The sequence below is a fragment of the Sinocyclocheilus anshuiensis genome, unplaced genomic scaffold (assembly GCF_001515605.1).
Source record: "Sinocyclocheilus anshuiensis isolate Anshui unplaced genomic scaffold, SAMN03320099.WGS_v1.1 scaffold553, whole genome shotgun sequence".
Taxonomy (NCBI): domain Eukaryota; kingdom Metazoa; phylum Chordata; class Actinopteri; order Cypriniformes; family Cyprinidae; genus Sinocyclocheilus; species Sinocyclocheilus anshuiensis.
Genome location: NW_015539821.1, coordinates 2,927,551 through 2,947,359, shown reverse-complemented (window position 1 = coordinate 2,947,359; position 19,809 = coordinate 2,927,551). Strand labels below are relative to the sequence as shown.

General features: G+C 36.8%; 1 protein-coding gene across 2 annotated transcripts in view; it reads left to right on the top strand.

The window, feature by feature from the left end:
* Positions 1 to 19,541, top strand: part of LOC107684104 (centrosomal protein of 131 kDa-like) — a 25,226-nt gene extending 5,685 nt beyond the window's left edge. The window contains exons 4-27 of one of the 2 annotated variants that reach the window (XM_016480307.1): positions 341 to 452; positions 679 to 806; positions 1,539 to 1,643; positions 1,789 to 1,956; positions 2,057 to 2,174; positions 2,476 to 2,592; positions 3,381 to 3,534; positions 3,688 to 3,785; positions 3,866 to 4,045; positions 4,493 to 4,684; positions 4,771 to 4,908; positions 5,075 to 5,200; positions 6,014 to 6,130; positions 7,295 to 7,324; positions 8,482 to 8,584; positions 10,563 to 10,764; positions 12,428 to 12,535; positions 13,025 to 13,142; positions 15,004 to 15,078; positions 16,191 to 16,333; positions 16,808 to 16,985; positions 18,730 to 18,926; positions 19,063 to 19,123; positions 19,236 to 19,541. In XM_016480307.1, coding sequence (XP_016335793.1) covers positions 341 to 452; positions 679 to 806; positions 1,539 to 1,643; positions 1,789 to 1,956; positions 2,057 to 2,174; positions 2,476 to 2,592; positions 3,381 to 3,534; positions 3,688 to 3,785; positions 3,866 to 4,045; positions 4,493 to 4,684; positions 4,771 to 4,908; positions 5,075 to 5,200; positions 6,014 to 6,130; positions 7,295 to 7,324; positions 8,482 to 8,584; positions 10,563 to 10,764; positions 12,428 to 12,535; positions 13,025 to 13,142; positions 15,004 to 15,078; positions 16,191 to 16,333; positions 16,808 to 16,985; positions 18,730 to 18,926; positions 19,063 to 19,123; positions 19,236 to 19,292 — 3,025 coding nt within the window. In that variant the 3' untranslated portion in view covers positions 19,293 to 19,541. The remainder of the gene's footprint in view (positions 1 to 340; positions 453 to 678; positions 807 to 1,538; positions 1,644 to 1,788; positions 1,957 to 2,056; positions 2,175 to 2,475; positions 2,593 to 3,380; positions 3,535 to 3,687; positions 3,786 to 3,865; positions 4,046 to 4,492; positions 4,685 to 4,770; positions 4,909 to 5,074; positions 5,201 to 6,013; positions 6,131 to 7,294; positions 7,325 to 8,481; positions 8,585 to 10,562; positions 10,765 to 12,427; positions 12,536 to 13,024; positions 13,143 to 15,003; positions 15,079 to 16,190; positions 16,334 to 16,807; positions 16,986 to 18,729; positions 18,927 to 19,062; positions 19,124 to 19,235) is intronic. The other variant, XM_016480308.1, reaches the window with a different exon arrangement.
* Positions 19,542 to 19,809: the final 268 nt, after the last annotated feature.

Below are 19,809 nucleotides of genomic sequence, written 5' to 3'. Positions count from 1 at the left end.
CTGAAGACTGGAGTAATGATGCTGAAAATTTAGCTTTGCCATCACCGGATTAATAATAACAACAATTACATTTTAAAATAGAAAACCGGTTTTTCAAATATTTCACAATATTACCATTTTAACTGTATTTTTGTTCAAATAAACGCAGCCTTAGTGAGCATAAGAGACCTCCTTTCAAAAACAAAAAAAATCTTTCAGACCCCAAGCTTTTGAATGGTAGCTTAGGTATTATTGGTCTAGTCTTGCGTTTATATGTTCCTCATGTGTGTTTAGTATGTAATACTCTGACCTTTCTGTCTTTCCTTCTTTCCTGTCTTTCTCTCTCTGTGTCTGATTGCAGTGAAGGCCACACAGAAGACTTCCTGGCTCTGTTCAACAGCAGCTCTGATGGACGTAGAAAACTAGCCAGCCTCTCCAAGACATCCAAAGACCATACTACCTGGAACATCCTGGTAACTCATCTTCGGTCATTGTGGTTGTCGGATCTTATTATACTTGTAAATTATATGTAGGACACCATGATAACTTTTTGTAAGGGTAATTTGCTCATTTCATTGACATGCTATGAAAAATATCTTAAACTTATGAGCTCAGGAGGCTCTAAACAGCGGTAAGTTATCATGAGGGTTTTACTTGCTCTTGCTGTAGCATTGGTTTAAACTGATATCTTGCTTTCAGGATGACCAGCCGAGAGCATTTCCTGTGCCCAGCAGCTCTCACAGTACCTGCAGTATGGATTCTCCTACAGGCCTGAAGAAGAGGGAAGCTGGCGTCTCTCTGGCTGCCAACTTCACTGCCAACAACAGGTGGGAAGCCATTTTCTCCTACGGTGTAGACACCACTGTGTACTAATGGGTAGCTTTCAAACTCTCTTGTTGCCATAACAACAGTGTCACGGACAACAGATTCACTTTTACGCCTTTTTTTGTGCTTGTCAATCAAAGCATTAGTATGCCATAGGGAGAAGAGAGCTAGATTCCTTTCAATTTTATGGCTTTTAAAATATAGCACCAGTCAGATTTTTAGAGACCCTTGACTAAATTTATGTCTCGTGATTTATGAATCCTTTCAACTAAAAGTTCATGCTTGAATTCTTGAAATTGTTTCTAAATTGTGAGTTTCTTCTGTTTAAAAGTGTGTAAGTAAGGTCAGTAAGATTGTTTTAATTAATATTTTCATTCAGCTAGAATGCAATAAATTGATCAAAAGTGACAGTAAAAGACATTTATGTTATAAAAGATTTCCATTTCAAACAAATACTGTTTAAACTATCCATTAATCAAAAAATCCTGAAAAATATATCATAGTTTCCATAAAAATATTAAGCAGCACATCTGTTGAAAACAACAGATATTAAAAACAGAAAACAGTTATTTTAAATTGTAATAATATTGCACAATATTACTGTATTTTTGAGCAAATAAATTCAGCCTTGGTGAACATAAGATGCTTCTTTCAAAAAGACTGCATATATATTTTAGATTATGGTATGTAAAAATTAATTTGAATATGTAGAATGTCTTTATGTTGACTTTCAGGAGCAATAAAGCAGCTGTGGGTAACTCCGTGACCACCATCCTTCATAATAACCACTCAGAGAAACCCCTCACTCCCAAGAGCTCCAATCAGAAACCCTCCTTCAAGTAGGTTCATTATGACTTTGAATGATTGCACATCTGTGTGAGCTAATCTTAGACACGAGTCCTTTAAATAAGGCTCTATTTTGCTTGAGTGTGCTGTTTCTAGGCCTACACATTTACAGTGATTGCCCTCTCTCTGTTTTAACAGTAACCTAATCAAAGCCACCGTAAATGATGATGTGACTGTGGATGTGAGCTGTTCTCTTACTAAGTCTCAGAAGAACTTCTCCTCTGCGTCATCAAGCTCCAACAACAATGCCCCCCGAAGCCCAGGTCAGCCACGCAGACGAGAGGTGACCGAGGAGGAGGCCGAAAGGTCAGCAGTGTTTTCCAGGCCTCAGTTGTTTCCACCCTAGCTGTGATCATCTCCGTGCAAATGCTTGATTGACCTTTGAGACATTTCAAACTGTTTACAGGTATATTCAGCAGGTGAACCATGCTGCTATTACCATCCAGCGTTGGCATCGTCGCCATGCCAACAGAAAGAGAGCCAATGTGAATACAATCAAACACCTCCTCATATCCAAAAAGAAGGTAATGTATTTTAACCAAGGAGGTCTATAAAACCTTGACTTACATTAATGTTTAATCATAACACATAATATATTAATATTTGAATTAAAAAAATTTATTTAATCAGAATACATGACTACTTTTAAATGCCCTGCAATGTAGATTATTTTTGCTTCCAGGTGATGTAGTTACAGTATCTATCAGCAGAGGCTATAGACCTGTAGTGGATATTGTTTAAATGAATGGTTAAGCTTTACGGTATCTAGCCTAATTCAAAGGTATCGCTCCCATTCTTACGGGTGATTTGACTTATTTTATATAGGAGAGAGAGCAGAGAGCAGAGGAGGAGAAAGCCGCTGAATCACTGAAGAAGAAAGAAGATGATCGAAAGCGCATCAGGGAGGAGAAAGCTCGTCTGGCTCGCCTTACTGCCATACAGGTACAGCAGTCTTCAGAAATTATATGCAGAACTAATTACAGTTAAGTAATATATTACGTTTTTAAGGAAGTTAGTACTTTTATTCAGCAAGGATGCATTAAATTGATCAAAAATGACAGTAAGGACATTTATAATGTTACAAAAATTTCAGTTTCTATTCCTTGAAGAATCCTGAAAAAAAAAAAAAGATTCACAAATATATTAATCAGCACAACTTATATAATTATACTAATTTTGAATAATGTTGTGAACACCAATCAAAATATTAGAATGATTTCAAAGGAATAAATTCTATTTTAAAATATATTCAAATAGAAAAGAGTAACGGTACATTCACACGGGGCGTCAGCGTTAACGCTTCTCATTTACTTTGAATGGGTGACGTCATGCGTTGCCGAACTGAATTGTGGGTCCGTCAGCATCAAATCGTTGCTCACGGCAGAAGTTGAAAATTTCTCAACTTTTCAAGCGCCAACGGAGGCGTCAGCCAATCAGATCGCCTTATGCAAATAGCCTAGTTCAGACACTAACCAGTTGCGGTCAAATGTAATTGGCTGTTGTCACTATGACGATCGCGTCAGCGCCAAGCTTCAGATATGCCCTCCGTCAAGCGTTGGCGCCGACGCCCCGTGTGAATGTACCGTAAGAGAGCTTTTAAAAGCATTACAAAAGTCTTACTAACACCAAACTTTTGAACGATAGTGTAGTTTGCACTGCTTTTTCAGTTTGTGTTGACTAAGACATTGTTTTCTGACTTATTGGTGTATTTATTTGTGCATCCAAAACAGGAGCTTCAGCAGAAAAGAGCCCAACGTGCTGCAGAGGTACAACAGATAGCAGAGGAGGAGGTAGAGGCACTAAGACATGCAGGGAAAGTGGGGTGTAAAAAACTCACCAAGAGTTCACCCACTTCTTCCACTGACTTCAAGGCAAAGAACACAGGTGCATACTACTCTGTCTGATCAAACTCAATTTCCTGTACCTAATTTATGTCATTTTTTAATACTTTGTAGGTGAATATCATGAAAACATTTTTCTCTTCAGTCATAGAAAATCAATCTTAAGTAGTAACACGGTTTGTCATTTATTCTTCAGATTCTAATGTGAACGTGGTGCCTGATCCGGATGATGTGACAAATCTGAGGGCTGCATCACCCGCTGGTTCTGTATGCAGAGGATCTCAGTGTTCTCAGGTATCCTCTCGCAACACGATTCCATCAGCTGTGAAGATAAAATGAACACTTTTGCTCATCACATCACTTAATTCCCTCAGGAGATCCTCCAGAGGTCTGTGAGCATGGAGGACCAGCGGCAGGGGGCGTCATCGAGCAGGGCACAGTCAAAAACCACTCTAAATGACTTGCTGGACACACTGAAGCTCTTAGAAGAGGAGCCAGAGAGACTGTCAGAGCCCAAGAGCTACAGGAAGGACAAGTATTCGTGGATTGATGAGGTGAGTTGACTTATCTTCGTATATACAGTTCTATATACACACTACCATTTCTTATGCTCACCAAGGCTGCATTTATTTGACCAAAAATACAGTATAAACTATTATAAAATATTATTACAATTTAAAATAACTGTTTTCTAGTCTAGTTTTAACATGTAATTTATTCCTGTGATGGCAACACTGAATTTTCAGCAGTCATTACTCCAGTCTGCAGTGGCACATGATCTGACACATGCTGATTTGGTGCACAAGAAACATTTCTGATTATTTTCAAAGTTGAAAACAGTTGTGCTGCTTTATATTTTTGTGGAAACCGTGATACATTTTCTATTAGGATGAATGAATGTATCCTTGCTAAATAAAACTTACCTCTTTTGACCCCAACTTTTGAATGGTAGTGACCTTTTTTATGGTTGGCTAACCTCCACATGGATTTTTTTTTTTCAGGATGAAGACTCCAACTCCCTGACAACGGATAATGTGGAACGGCACAGGCAGCTGAGTCAGACCCCAGCCCTACCAGATGGGGGCGCTCTGCTTTCAGAAGCCAAACTGCAGAGCATTATGAGCTTCCTGGATGAGATGGAGAAGTCAGAGCAGGAGAGACCACGCTCAGTCACCTCTGGATCCCATAGAGAGGTAAGCATATATGAACTGAGCATATGAAGCTCAGTTTTTATGCTGTATCAGCAATTAATTTTATATTCATGTGTATGTGACTGTAGGTGGTGTTGTCCGAGGAAGATCTAGCAGTTGTGGAGCAAGCCTCAGCCACAGCTGCTGAGGTCACCAGCTCTATGATGAGACTCAAACTGGAGCTGGATGAGAAAAAACGCACAGTCAATATGCTACAGACAGCACTGGTAAAACAAACATCCACACATTTGCATATATTATCATCAGTATGGTTCAGTGCGCTCTACACCTTCAACCTCCAATGATGTTACATACGTGTATGTGCAATATGCAACAGATGATCCATGAATTGTGCCGTCCAAGACTAATATAAAGGTGAATGTGTGTCTGTAGGCCCAGCAGAGGGAGCTGACGATCCGGCATGTGAAGGAGACTGAGAAAGAGCTCAGTCATACGTTCCAGTTACAGAAGCAGCAGTATGAAGCTACTATACAGAGACACTTGACATTTATAGACCAGGTATTAATCTCAACACACTTCAAATACAATTACAGTGGACGCATTGAAGTAAAAACTGGATGCAAGGGATAATTAATTGCCATGATAAATAATGTCATAATGCAAAAACCTGTCTTAAAAATATAGACTTAATTTACACATCATATTTTTGCATAAATGGAATACTGTAAATATTTTAATGGAATATAAAACATGTACAATTATGTATAAATGTTTATACAATTATTTTATAAATCATGTTTATACAAATATTTGTATAAATCGTTATATTATTAAATTTTTAAATAGATTTAGTTTCTTGAGCTCCAAATCAGCATATTAGAATGATTTGTAAAATTCTACTAAAATGATTGCTGCTGAAAATTCAGCTTTTCCATCAAAGGAATAAAGTACATTTTGAAATATGTTAAAATCGAAAAAGTCATTTTAGATTGTAATAATATTTCACATTTCAAATATCTTACCCACCCATAAATCAGCATACTAGAATGATTTCTGAAGGATCATGTGACACTGAAGACTGGAGAAATGGCTGGAGTGATGGCTGATGAAAATTTCAGCTTTGTATCGCAGAAATAAATTATAATTTAAAATATATTAAATTAGAAAAACATATTAAATTGCAATAATATTTCACAATATTACAGTTTTTTTCTGTATTTTTGATCAAATAAATGCAGCCTTGATGAGCATAAGAAACATCTTCAAAAATACATTACAAATCTTACTAATCCCAAACTTTTGAATGGCAGTGTATGTCTAACTAGTAGATGAGGTTGTACATGTTTTAATGTGTCTCTCTTTCTCACTCAGCTGATTGACGATAAAAAGGCCCTGAGTGAACGCTGTGAGGAAGTAGTGGGAGAACTCAAGCAGGTGGATCAGAAATACACTAAGAAGATCGCTCAGATGCAGGAGCAACATGAGATGGTGAGATTCATGTTTTGAAAAGTTGGTGTACTGATATGATTGATGAGGTGCCCAGTGTTAATTTTGACAGCAAATTTTGATTTAGTTTTAGTCATAGTCTTTTAGTTTTAGTCTAGTTTTAGTCTACTAAATATCATAAGATTTTAGTCAACTAAAAAGCAACTAAATTACAGTAAATTTAGTTGGCTAAAATCTAATGGGTTTAGTTACAGTGCATTTATTAAGCATTTTAGGCTTCTATCCCTTTAAAACCGAATGCATGGCTACAATGGATGCAATGTACTGAGACACGTTCTCCCTACTGTTTACGTTCACTTAAGACGTAATCAACTGTGTTTACGTGAATGCTCATCAAAACGGACAATTCAACATCATTTTGTGTGTAATTCTCAGTTCATGCGACGTGAAAGAGTACTCGCGCACTGTGAGACACGCTTTATGTGTGTATGCTTCAGTGTCTGCGCTCAGAAAACCGGACCGAATAGAGTTCTCTCTTGCGTCGTCAGATTTATCCATATGTCTGCTCTTCTCTTACTCCCACATATTAACATTTTTGAATGTTTTATGTGACGTGCAGCAAGTGTATGTTAGCTTATGTCCCGCCGGTTCATATGTACGCATCTAACCTCCGAACCACGCAGCAGATTCGTTCTGAATGAATCTCTTCCCAAATCGTCCCTCCCTAACATTTTCATCTCATTTTTATTAGTTGACGAAAATGTTGATAGATTTACGTCATAGTTTTTGTCATTCAAAAATAGTTTTATTTCGTTATCAACTCGTTGTCATCGGTGAAAAAAATGTTGTTGACGAAAATTATTCGTCAACGAAATTAACACTGGGTGCCTCTGAGCAAAGTTTTTGCATCAGCTTTGGCCACAAGGGGGCTATCGAGCTTTAAATGTCTGCTGAAGTGTATTAGACTATGTAGCAGATCAGTGTCGTGTGTTGGTTTCAACAGCTATTGTTTTCACTGGTTTGTGGTTCTCTCTGCTGCTGTCAGTAGCTGTATCTCTGCACATAATCTTGAGTATGTTCGTATGAACTTGTGCACAACATCAAATGCATGTTCGCTTGCCGTGTTGCTTTGCCACTGCTAACTGTTTCTCTATTCTGCATTTGTTGAGTGTTTCTCTCTTTATCTTTCCTTCCATCTACCTGTAGGTTTGGCAAATTCTGGGTCCCATGTGTGAGGTAACTCTTGTTTTTCTAACCTAACCCCTCATCACTCCCTTGTTCTGTCATTTTCCATTCTTTTATTCAACTCGTATCTAACACAGACTTGCAGACTTTTCATTTTGCTTGGAGCCATTAACCTTGCATGCTTTTTTTAACCTCAAGGAAGCATCCAACTGGCTGTTGATGACTTACTGTAATAACAAGAGTATTTCAAACGTATTTCCAAGCTGGTCAAACTGCTGATCTCAAGACCTTGCTTCTTTTTCCCAATTTCACAGCTTGTGTTTGTGCGAATGATGTGTGATATCATTATTTTCAGTTACATTTTAAATGCTGAACATTTCATCAGTGTATTTTGGTGTTCCTGTTGTACATGGGAAGGAGTTAACCGCGTGTTACTTTAATTTGTTGCACATTTAAGATGGAAACAAAATACAAAAATAGCCAAACAGAAAAAAAAGATTGAATTATGTACTGAATAAAGTTTGAATATCTGTACATTGAACAGTTCTGCCTGAATTAATTACTGAAGTGTAATGCTTTTATTCTTATATTCCATTCATTTATTATTCATCATGCTTTTTAAATAAAATGATTGCTTTAGTGCAGAAATGCAACTCTTTACTAAGAAAGGCCAAAAATCAATACTTTTAGATTTGAAACTTTCATAATAAAGTTAAACTTTAGTTGTAATACACTAAAAATCGTCAATGAGAGACGTAGTGACGTGCAATTCATTCTTTGTGTTGGATCTTTCGATTGAATCAATTGATCCAGTTCACAAAGCCCATCTGAACGACTCGCTAACAATTCAGACATGATCACTACTTCTCTCAATAAAGTTCAAATGTTTGAGTATTACACTCAGAGGTATCCTATGACTTTGGACTTAGTTTTATGATACATTCGTGGTGTTTTTGCATCTTTTTAACACTAGAAAATGTCAGACCCCATTCATTGTAATTAGACAATGAACGTGATTTTCTTCTTCTGTGCTCCAGTAAAACAAAAATATAAAGTTTGGAATCAAATGATTTTGAGTAAATGACAACAGAATTTCCACTTTTATGTAATTTATTTCTTTACAGTTACCCAGTAGCCTTAGTGTCCTGCCATGACTGATGTTTTCTCTTTCTGTTTAACCCTCCTTCCATCTCTCTCTTTCTCCACAGGAGATTAAGAAGCTGAAAGAGTTAATGAGTGCCACGGAAAAGTTCCGCCGGGAGAAATGGATTGATGAGAAGACCAAAAAGATCAAGGAGATCACTGTAAAAGGTCAGCAGAGTTCAACAACAAGCATCTGTTCACACCAGTGCTACTACATCTCTCTGACTGGAATCAGATCACCGCACCTTTCAGCAATATCCATTACAGACCAGCCTGCCTGCTTATGTCACACATTTATGATTTTTATCTGTGGCATTAAGAAAAGAATAAAATGGATTATAGATGCCATGCCTGGGAAAAAAATAATCACGTTCTTCAAGTGCCTTTGTTAAACTGTGTAACCTTGTTTACAAACAGAAGATACAGGCTTTTGGTGAGCTACTATAATCACACCTGTGGTTTTTTTTACATCTTCCAATCGCCGTTATTTATTTATATATTTAAATTATATTTTATTTTAGGACACAACACCAATAAAACATCTGAGACAACCAGTGCAAATTCTATTTTTAATATTTTGCCAATTTAATACCGTTTTTAATTACAAATTAAATGTTTACGTCAGCTATTTAAGTTTTGATTTTAAATAAAAAATATGATCCTAGATTTTCAATGTGAAATTTTGGATCCCATTTAGGGCTTGCAAAATCACTAGCCTGACGTCCCGGGGCTATTGTGTCTTTCAGTTGGGCTACCAAAATGTATCACTGCCCTGAAAATCTATCTTAAAAACAGGGTTCCCGCAGTTCCTTAAAGTCTTAAGTCTTAAATTTTCATTTCATCTTACCTATCCACCTTTTTAATCGATGAGCACCAGCATGATGGATTCTAACTTCCATTTGGATGCTGTTGTTCTGGTTTCCATAGAAATCCATGTTAACATTGGGTAAAAAGATCAGCCGAACTGTTCGAACTGTCCTGAGCAGCGGCGCGTCCTCCTGAGCGCGTTCTCAACAGCAGGCGTGTGAGGTGTCGTCTTCTTCTTCTTGCTTTACGGCGGATCGCAGACTTAAAAGTGCATTACCGCCACCTATCTCTCAAGTGGACCATTGACACTCTATCTACAATCTCAATTAGGAGTGTCAATGGTCCATTTGAGAGATAGGTGGCGGTAATGCACTTATAAGTCTTGGCGGCCGCAGGGTTTAATTTGGTTTTGTTTGTGTATGTTTTTTTTACTCTCAAAGCCGTTATTACCATTCACCTCCATTATAAGACTAACAGACTGCAATGGTTTGTGTTAAAAATCTTTGTTTGTGTTCTACTGAAGAAACAAAGTCACCTACATCTTGGATGCCCTGGGGGTAAGTAGATAAACATCAAATTTTCATTTTTGGGTGAACTATCCCTTTAATTAAACTGAAACTTTTTCAATATAACTAACTATAAAAATGTGTGCAGGATTAAGCTGTACTGTTGTTGGCTGCCACAGTAACAGCAATAAACTTAAGCAATTCCTGTAAAGTTCTTGTTTTGTGCACCAGCAAATCTGTTTGTGTCCAGCAGTGTATGCCTTGTATTCTGTCAAACGCTGACAAGAGAAAACGAGCATAGCTTGCAGCGCCTAGGTTAAAATACTGTGTGTGAAATAATAAAATAATGTGTGCTTTTATCATTTTGTGGACAAAATCCCTGAAATTCACCCCGATCAGGAGCTGTATGTAGGATATGTGCACTCATCTGTTTTCAATGGTGCAAACCTCGCCATGTATGCTTTTTAAAACTATTTTCATAGGTTTAACGTTATATTTATCGGCTTGGAAAATATGTTAATTTGACTAGAAACACCAGAGACCGGAAATGTAAAGCATTGTTCCCGTATGAGTTGGGTGAGACTTCAGCATTCAGGAAAAGGGTGGATAATACCTGATAAAGTAGCGTTTATGAGCGCAGAGCTGCTTTGTGTACTGGGGAAACATGCCATTGTAATTCAAACATTACATCAGCAAATAGTGAGAATAGTAGTTTTATTCTTTTCCTCCTTTGAATTCCATTGTAATTTCCCTGATTATTTCAATGCTATTGCAAACATTTGTGTTATTTTTGAATAATGTTTACATAACTGTCTCCTCCTGTATGCTCTCAGGTCTGGAGCCAGAGATTCAGAAGCTCATAACCAAACACAAGCAGGAGCTGAAGAAACTCCGAGTTCTTCATGAGGCAGAGCTGCTTCAGGCAGACGAGAGGGCTGCCGAACGTTACGTAAGGCAGACCGAGGAATTACGACAGCAGTTGGAGAGTGAAAGAGATGAACAGTGCCAGAGAGAGAGAGAACTGGCCAAGCAGAGGTACACATACCCTCACATACTCAGATGTGTCCAGTGCACAGAATCATCTGCTCACAGAATACACATCGGGCCAGTTGCATAAACACAGCCACTATGTTAAGACTGTCTTAAGAACTAGTTTGACCAGCTAGTTGTTAGCCAAGAGGTAATCAGACTTACCTTTTGGATTCAAATGAGACCATTCTCCCTTTTTATAACTGACTTTAAGAAGTTATGACCAGTCTTAAAGAGAAAAAGTTAGATGACTAACTTTTTAAGTCTAGTCTAAGCGGTTTATGCAACCGGCCCCTGTTCATCAGAGATCAAACCAGTGACAGAGACGGGCAGCCGAGACGATGTGTTCACAGATGTTAGAAAACACAAGCACATTCAAACTCTGAAAAAAGAAAGGGAGACTGGAAAAGTGCTACAGAGGAAGCTGACTAGACATGATCTCAAAGCTAAATACTGCTTTTGAAAACACACACACACGCGCTGTGTATTTCCTGTTGAAAAAAAAAAAAAGCAATTTATTTCTGTGGTGGCAAAACTGGATTTTCAGCAGCCATTACTCCAGTCTTCAGTGTCACATGATCTTTCAGAAATCATTCTAATCTTTGATGAAAAGCAATTTTGAAAAAACAGCACTTATTTGAAATGTAAATCTTTCAAAAATCAATTTCTTTCAAAAAAACAAATACAATTTTTTGAATTTAGTTTAAGTAGTTATTTACTGAGAATTTTCCCTCCATACTTTGTGTCCAGCCTGAATTTATGTCCAGATTTCAAAATGGGCATCATATGGATGTGAACACGTGTGATGTCACACATTAGCTTTGACTATTTTCCACTAAAAAAAAAAGACAAAAAAACAGCATAAAGGTTTTGAAACAACATGAGTGTGAGTGAATAATGACGTTGTCATTTTTTTTTTTTGTCAACTATTCCTTGAATATTTGTGTGGATAGTGAATAAAAGTCAAAGTAATCAAGTAAGCCGAAATGTGTTTGGCTTTATTGAGGAGGCATATTCTTCCTCCCACATTCCATGAATTTCTCCATTCAGTCCTGAAACTCTCTAACTGATTTCTGTCAGACTTGTGGATTATTCATAGGGGATAATAAAATCAGCATGGGTATGTGTGTTTATTAGGTTATGTGTGTATGACAGAAAGAGAAGCAGATGGGAAGGTATGTCTGTGTTTTGTGTGGGCGGAAAAAAAAATTTGCACACACCTTCTGCATTGCTTTTTTCCATTGTTTCACTTTATGCAAATCAGATAATGGGACAAACACACTCCCAAATTGAGTGCCGATTACATGTTTTAATGGAACAGTTGTATCCTATTCACAAAAATAAGGTGAGATAGTGGCTGAAAGATCATTTCAGGCCATAAACAATGTAAAAAAAATAAATTCCCCAAAATCTTTGCTTGTCTTCAATTACTGTTGCCTAGATCAGTAGAAAATGTATACAAACGCACCTCTTAAATAAACCTGAGCTTCTCTGGGTGTTTACTGTGGGTATTATGTTAATAAAGATTTTGTCTAAGTGCATACAGTAAGTTTGTTTTGTATATAAAACAAAAATGAAGTCCTAATTTCCCATGCATTGAATTATAAGAACACATAATCATTGAAAGTCTATGTACAACTGAGAAAATAAATGTGTGTTTGTGTCTCAGGTTTGAGAAACAGCTGCAGGAAGAGGAGAACGCGCTGCAGCAGCAAAGGAGACGTCTGTATAAAGAAGTGTCAGAGGAGAAAGAGCGAATCACACAGCTGGCAGCCAGGTCAAATTACTGAACAGGAATTAATAATAATTATTCTAATGATAATAATTTATAAATTATTAATAAATTCATAACTTCTAAAATAATTAAAGAAACTTCCATGTGTTTTCATGTTGTGATAATTGAGAGTTGATTTATTTTATTTTTTTATCCAGTGTTTCAGTAAAAATATCAACAACAAAAAAAGATAAAAGATTTAGCTTTTCTTTCTTGGCAAACATAACTAAAGTTACTCAGATGTATGCTTAAAACAAGAAAAAAAAATGTTTTTGACAGTTGGGTAAGAAATGTGAGAAATATTAGATAAAACAAGTCGAAATAGTAGTTTCATAAGTCATGTTTTAAGAATTTAGATGTTTTTAGTGGACAGCAAGACTAAAAAAAAATTACTGGTTAAGCCTTTTTTTTTGTGAGTGTCCAAAAGAGAGGACCTAGAGTAGATAAAAGTTAAGTTATAACTAAATGGAAATGTGTTTGTGTGTTATATAGGCAGCATGCCGAGCTGGAGGACTTAAGGAAGCAGCTGGAAAAGAACAGCTCTTTGGCAGCAAGAGCACTGAGAGAAGAGCTGGAGAAGAGCAGAGAAGAGCAGGAGAGACGACACCAGGTAAAACACTTGCACATCTACCCTCCCCTCCTCTCCCCTAATCTAGTTTTTTAAGGTTTTTGTTTTCTTAAAATTATGAAAAAGTTGTTTGAATCAATGATTCAACGACTCACTCATAAACCTACTGGATGAATCAGCGTTATTGAATGATTCTCTTGAATAAATTATTCATTCAATTATACATTTTTTAAGTCACTTTTGCAATGCAAACAATGCAATCGACACAAATGTTATGCGGCAGTTACTTTCAAACGCGGATTTGCTCTATTTTGGTTGCGTTACCATAGACATCAATGTTTATATCTGAATTATAAACTTTCATCCCAGTATTTCTGGGATAATATGAATGACTGTACGACAGAAATAATACTGTGTAGTTGAAAAGACTGTTTGTGAAGCTGTTTCTTAACCAAACATGGTAACTGCTCTCTGTGTGTTAGCGGCAGTGCGAACGCAGATTTGAATGATCCGGTAAGACTTTGTCTTGGTTTAATAGACATGGGAGAATCGTTGTCATTTAGAAATGAGATTGTGTGGTTGTCTGAATCGAGATCGCGATCTTTTAACGATTAATCGTGCAGCTCTAATGTCTAGTCATCATTCACTTTTATTGTATGGGGGAAAAAAGCAGCTTGGTGGTTTTTTGTTTTGTTTTCCATTTTTTGGGTTCCACACAAGAAAGTAAGTCATACATGTTTGGTAAGACATGAGGTCAAGTAATTGATGACAGAACTTTGATTTTGTGGTGAACTATGCCTTTCAGGCAGTGTGCATGACTTTCAGAAATTGTAACACATCAGATAACATGTTTTTGTTGTATTACTAATACTTTTTTGCCTCGTTTCCACTGAGCGGTACTGTACAGTACAGTTCAGTACAGTACGATTCGGTATGGGTAACCATGATCAGGCTTGCGTTTCCACCGCCAACAGTACCCTTCATGATAGACGTGGTGTATGCCGGAAAGTAGCGATCGACGATGAACCGCGACAATAAGCACAAATCTGCCTCTTTTTGTTAAATGTCTGAACCGCGACAATAAGCACAACTCTGCCTCTTTTTGTTAAATGTCAGTTTTAATGAACAATAATAGCCACTATAAAAGTATAAGTACAAAGTATAAGAGGCTTATATAAGAGGAAATAAAGACAAAAGCAAACGGTTCCGTCAAACGTATGCTACAAAGTCAGCGTCAAGCTATGCTGACTTGAGTGAACAATATTGAATGCTAGTGCTTTCTAAATGACAACATGGTCTAGGCAATGAGAAATGAAGGGATTTGTGTGTAGAGTTTTGCAGTGACCGTTCAACAAATCTGATTCATGTGTCAAAAAGGGGAATAGTGTTTAGTTTAGGGAAATGGGTGTGCTTTTTGATAAATGGCGTTATGGTTTTGAAATTTTAGTTCAAAAGCCTGGTGATAGTGTTTAAGCAATTGAGAAATTGCCTGCAACGGCATACGTGCATTAAAGCATGATGCAGTGAGTCAGTCTTAATAAACAAACCATCAACAAGAAACAGGAAGCCAGCAGTAAATACGTTGCAACTTTTAGTAATAATGATACCAACCGGTTTTACAGGTTTCAGGAAATGTCTACTGTGCAGCACTCATAATCTCTTCCTCCTTCCTCATTCTGTGCATCATCCCTTTTCTAAACCCAGTTGTTTTTTGTTTTGTTTTTTGCTTGAGGCTTTCAGGCACAGAACTCAAATGACATGTCTGTTTAGACGTGTACATGTGTTTGATGGTGCAATGTTTGCAGGGGTCACATGAAAGCACCTTTTTTTTTTGTGGTGATATAGAATAGTATCTCATTCTTTTGGTTCTTTTTAATTGCGTTTTGTCTGTATTTCTCATTAGGTTGAAATAAAGGCCCTGAAGGAAAGACTTGATATTGAGAAACAGACATGGGAAGAAAATTATATGAAAAAAGAGGTATGTGTTTGTGTCATCACAAGTCTATCTAGCAGAAATGATGAGTTTATATATTTTTTTGTTCTATGCATATTTTGCATGTTTACAATGAGAGAATGCATATTTGAGAAGCAATTGTATGCGTGTATGCACATGTTTGGAATTTGAGCCAAATGTACATCTAAAATTCTCAGTACTGTACATTACAGTTATGGTTAACTGGGAGTTAAATTGCATCATAGTGTCCACTTCTGCTTTCTGAGACTCAAATGTGAAAGTTGCCCAATTTACACTTACTAACTGTTGTTAAGATTAAATGTTGTAAAAATTTTAAAATGTATTTAACAAGAACAACATGCGCTGTATGGCTTTAAACATCAATTCTAAAAAATTAATTACTAAAAATACCATTCTAAAATGTTAGTTATTGAAGGAGGTTTGTAGCATTCTTTTTTTTTCACTACCTTTCAAAAGCTTGTGGTGAGTAAGATTTTCTTTTAAACAGATTAATACTTTTATTCAGAGAGGATGCAATATATTTATCAAAGTTGACAATAGACTTGCATTTATTATCATACAAAAGAATTATGTTTCAAATAAATACTTTTTTTATATATATATATATATATATATATATATATATATATATCAAAGAAAAAAAAGATCACTGTTGCTACAAAAATATTAGGCTGTTTTCAACATTGATAATAATAAGAAATGTATCTCGATCATCAAAACTAGTTATTTTAAATTATAATAATATTTCACAATATTACAGTTTTTACTTTCAAAACATTGAAAAAATTTACATAGTCCAAACTTTTGAACGGTAGTGTATTTTTTATTTTATTGCTTTAAATTTGTCAGAATTACATAGCAACTGCTTTGCAAATGCAAATGACCTCCTTTATAACCCATCTTTCTATCGTATGTCAACAAGAGTTCAAGGTGGTAACAGAGTAATTTGCCATGGTGTAATTTCATAGGTTTAGTGTGTTTACACACCCCTGGGTCAAACAAATTCTGTCAAATATCTCTGTATTAACAAAGTCACAGAAAGTTTACAACTGCAAGTTTACATAAGGTTAAAAAGTCCCTGTGGTGGTCTCAGAACACTGTGTTTACTCTCACAGGAAGCATGGCTGCTGAGCAGAGAAAGGGAGATTAAAGAGGAAGTGCGTCGAGGGAGAGACAAAGAGATCGAGCTGGCCATTCAGAGACTAGAGGAGGAGACGAGAGGGGCAAGAGAGGAGTGTGCGAGAGCAGCTGACAACCGGTGTGTTTCCCCTTCCTGTTTGTGTGAACTTAAATGTCTCTGGAGAACTGGGTGGCACCGGATGTTACAGTTCTACCCACATGTGTTTAATTAGCACAGATTTTAAGACTCAGTATGTGCTACGCATTTCCCTGCTGACCAGTTTACTTGTAGACCAGTACTGCTGTTCATCATGAGTTAATTTATAATTAAAAACATACAAATATACTGTATTCTTTGAAACTATTTATTGTAATGTACACCTTCAGCATATTAGAATGATTTCTGAAGGATCATGTGACACTGAAGACTGGTGTTTTGCTTTGATTTTCATTGTGGGCCACATTTTTGAGCTCTTTCTAGACAATTTGCACTCTGGATATACTGCCATTTACATTTAAACCCATCCATTTAACATGTGGACGGAAGGACTGTGTTTTGTTTTTTCAAACTGAATGTACATTTTGTATGGTGTATATGTATGTGTTTGTGCAGAATAAAGCGTGTGAGGGAGAAATACGAGGCTGAGCTCAGAGATCTGGAGCGTTCGGAGCGGGCAGCACTGCAGAAACAGCAAGAATTGAGAGAGAAACACAGTGAGATGGAGGCAGAGCTCCTCCGACTACAGACGCTTTTACGACAACGAGAGCAGGAGATAAGCGACCTCACCCGGGTAACCATCGTTATAGTGGCGCTGCTTTGTTTGTCCACACTCATTAACGCATATAAGGTTACTCATAAATCGACAAACTCTATTGTAGATTCTTTGGTAGAGAGGGGAATCATAGGGATTCAGTTAAATGAGTAAGTGACAATTCTGGCTCCCTAATGATTTTATTATCAGTAAATGGTCCTAACTATATACTAAACAATAACAGTCAGTAATTACATAGAATTGCACTGTATAAAGTAATTAGACTGATTTAAGTCTCACAAGCTGAAAATACAAATAACACCAAAACAAACCATTACTTTGAATTGGACTTGATAAAAAATATTGACTTTTAGTTCAGTGTCAAAAAGTGCTCCGATTAAAGGGTTAGTTCACCCAAAAATGAAAATTAGCCCATAAATTACTCACCCTCAAGTCATCCTAGGTGTATATGACTTTCTTCTTTCAGACGAATCCAGTCGGAGTTATATTAAAAATTGTCTTTGATCTTTCAAGCTGTTTCATGGCACTCAGCGGGTGTTGCATGCATCAGTCCAAAAGCAGTTAAATAAAATGCGCCCATCCATAAAAAAAAGTGTCTCACACAGCTCCGGGGGGTGAACAAAGGCCTTCTGTAGCAAATCGATGCGTTTTTGTAAGAAAAATACCCATATTCAAAACGTAATAATCACTTTAATGTAGCTTGCGCTCACTGTTGTGCACCCAGAGCTGCTTCTGTGTACAACTGTTGGCGCAAGCTACATTAAAGTAATTATTACGTTTTGAATATGGATATTTTTCTTACAAAAATGCATTGATTCGCTACAGAAGGCCTTTGTTCACCCCCCGGAGCCGCGTGAGACACTTGTTTTTTATTTATGGGCGCATTTTATTTAACTGCTTTTGGTCTGATGCATGCAACACCCGCTGAGTGCCATGAAACAGCTTGAAAGATCAAAGACAATTTTTTATATAACTCCGACTGGATTCGTCTGAAAGAAGAAAGTCATATACACCCAGGATGACTTGAGGGTGAGTAATTTATGGGCTAATTTTCATTTTTGGGTGAACTAACCCTTTAAGTCAGTAAGTCATTCAGGATAAAAGCTAGGGAACTTGTTTTTCTGGAAGTGTGATAAACTGAATGACTTTAGTTTTGACCCTTTCTGTTTGACGTTACACCTGAATGTCAGTGCCATTGTATGAAATGACTGAAAATAGATTACTGATTGTGGTTAGATAACTTACTCAGTTAGCTACAGGGGTGAATATTATATTTATATTTTACCCTAAAATTATAATAATTTCATTAATCAATTAAGCCTATTTTAAAGGAATAGTTCACCCAAAAATGAAATTTCGCTTACAATTTACTCACCCTTGGGTCATCCAAGATGTAGATTAGTTTGTTTCTTCATCGGAGTAGATTTGGAGAAATTTTGCATTACATGAATGCTTACCAGTGGATCCTCTGCAGTGAATGGGTGCCGTCAGAATAGGAGTTCAAACAGCTGATAAAACATCACAAGTATACTCCATTGTATCAATTACCGTTTTATAAAATGAAAACCAGTGTGTTTGTAATAAACCAATCTCCAGAAGAAGAAGATCCATTGGTGAGCAAGTGATGCAATGCTAAAACTGCTTCATGAGATTTACCCTCCTAAGAATCATTTTGTATCTTGTTTAGCTTGTTTTTTGGGCTTTTCAATCAACTTCATTCCTCATGCTTTGTCTCGGTCTCTTTTTATGGTTTGGCTCACAGGCCCGTGACAAGTTATCAGATGAGCGCCGTAGTCTAGCAGAAGTGATCAGACAAGAATTTGCAGAACGGCTTGTAGAGACGGAGGAAGAGAATAGGAGGATGAAGATGGAGGTTTCTGAGGCCAAGGCACAACTCCGCTTAGAGCTGGAGCGAGTGACCAAAGAGAAAGAAGAGGAGCTTGCGGAGGTGCATCAAAGGTCAGAGGCCAAGAGGATTTTTCTTTTAGTTCCTTGTTTGGAACAGTGGTTGGAAAATAATTAGCTTTGGATTAAAGCTGCAGATGAGGTGTTTACTCTATGCTTGATTTGAGTTCCTGGTCTCTTTCTTTTGTAGAGTGAAGTCCGCTATTTTGAAGAAGGAAGAGACTGTTAATAACCTGCGAAAGCAGCATGAGGTAAGTTGCAACACGTCTGATTCAATGTATTTGCTTGTTGCAGTAAAGCAGTGCTTGTTGTTCATACATTTTGATTTACAACTAACTTCTTTGTTTCTCCTCTGTCTTTCAGGCTGCAGTGAAGAGAGCAGATCATCTTGAGTCTTTGTTGGAACAGCAGAGAAAATAGCTGTTAGGGAAATGATTGACAAGTTAGGGCAGTGAAATCCCCCACAGCCCCTTCCCTTCTGTCATACCGTCCTCCTGCAAAAGGAACTTTCTCTTTGTTGTGTTTTTTATTTTTTTTTGTGGAATTTAATCTTCTCCAAGATTCCTGGAGAGGCTTTTGTGGGTCTCTCTTTCACGGATATGACCAAATTGCAGACTCCTTTCAGCCACCAGTTTCACACAGCCAAATGAATTTAAGCATAGAAAGAAAGAAAAAACAGAATTTCCTCACTAGAGTTTTGATCTAGTATGTTGTTGAATCTTATAATTCTCGCCCCATAAACTTGTGCATATTTCACCCCATAATCAAGATATATGAGTAAGAAAATGTCTTTAAAAATTAAATTAGGTTCATTAAGAAAAAATAAACGGTTTCTGTGTTGCAGAAAATATATATTATTTAAGTTGTAAAGTATTTATACAACATGTTTTTTAACTTTTAATTTATGCTTGTATTATAGTCATTTTTACTCTTGTAT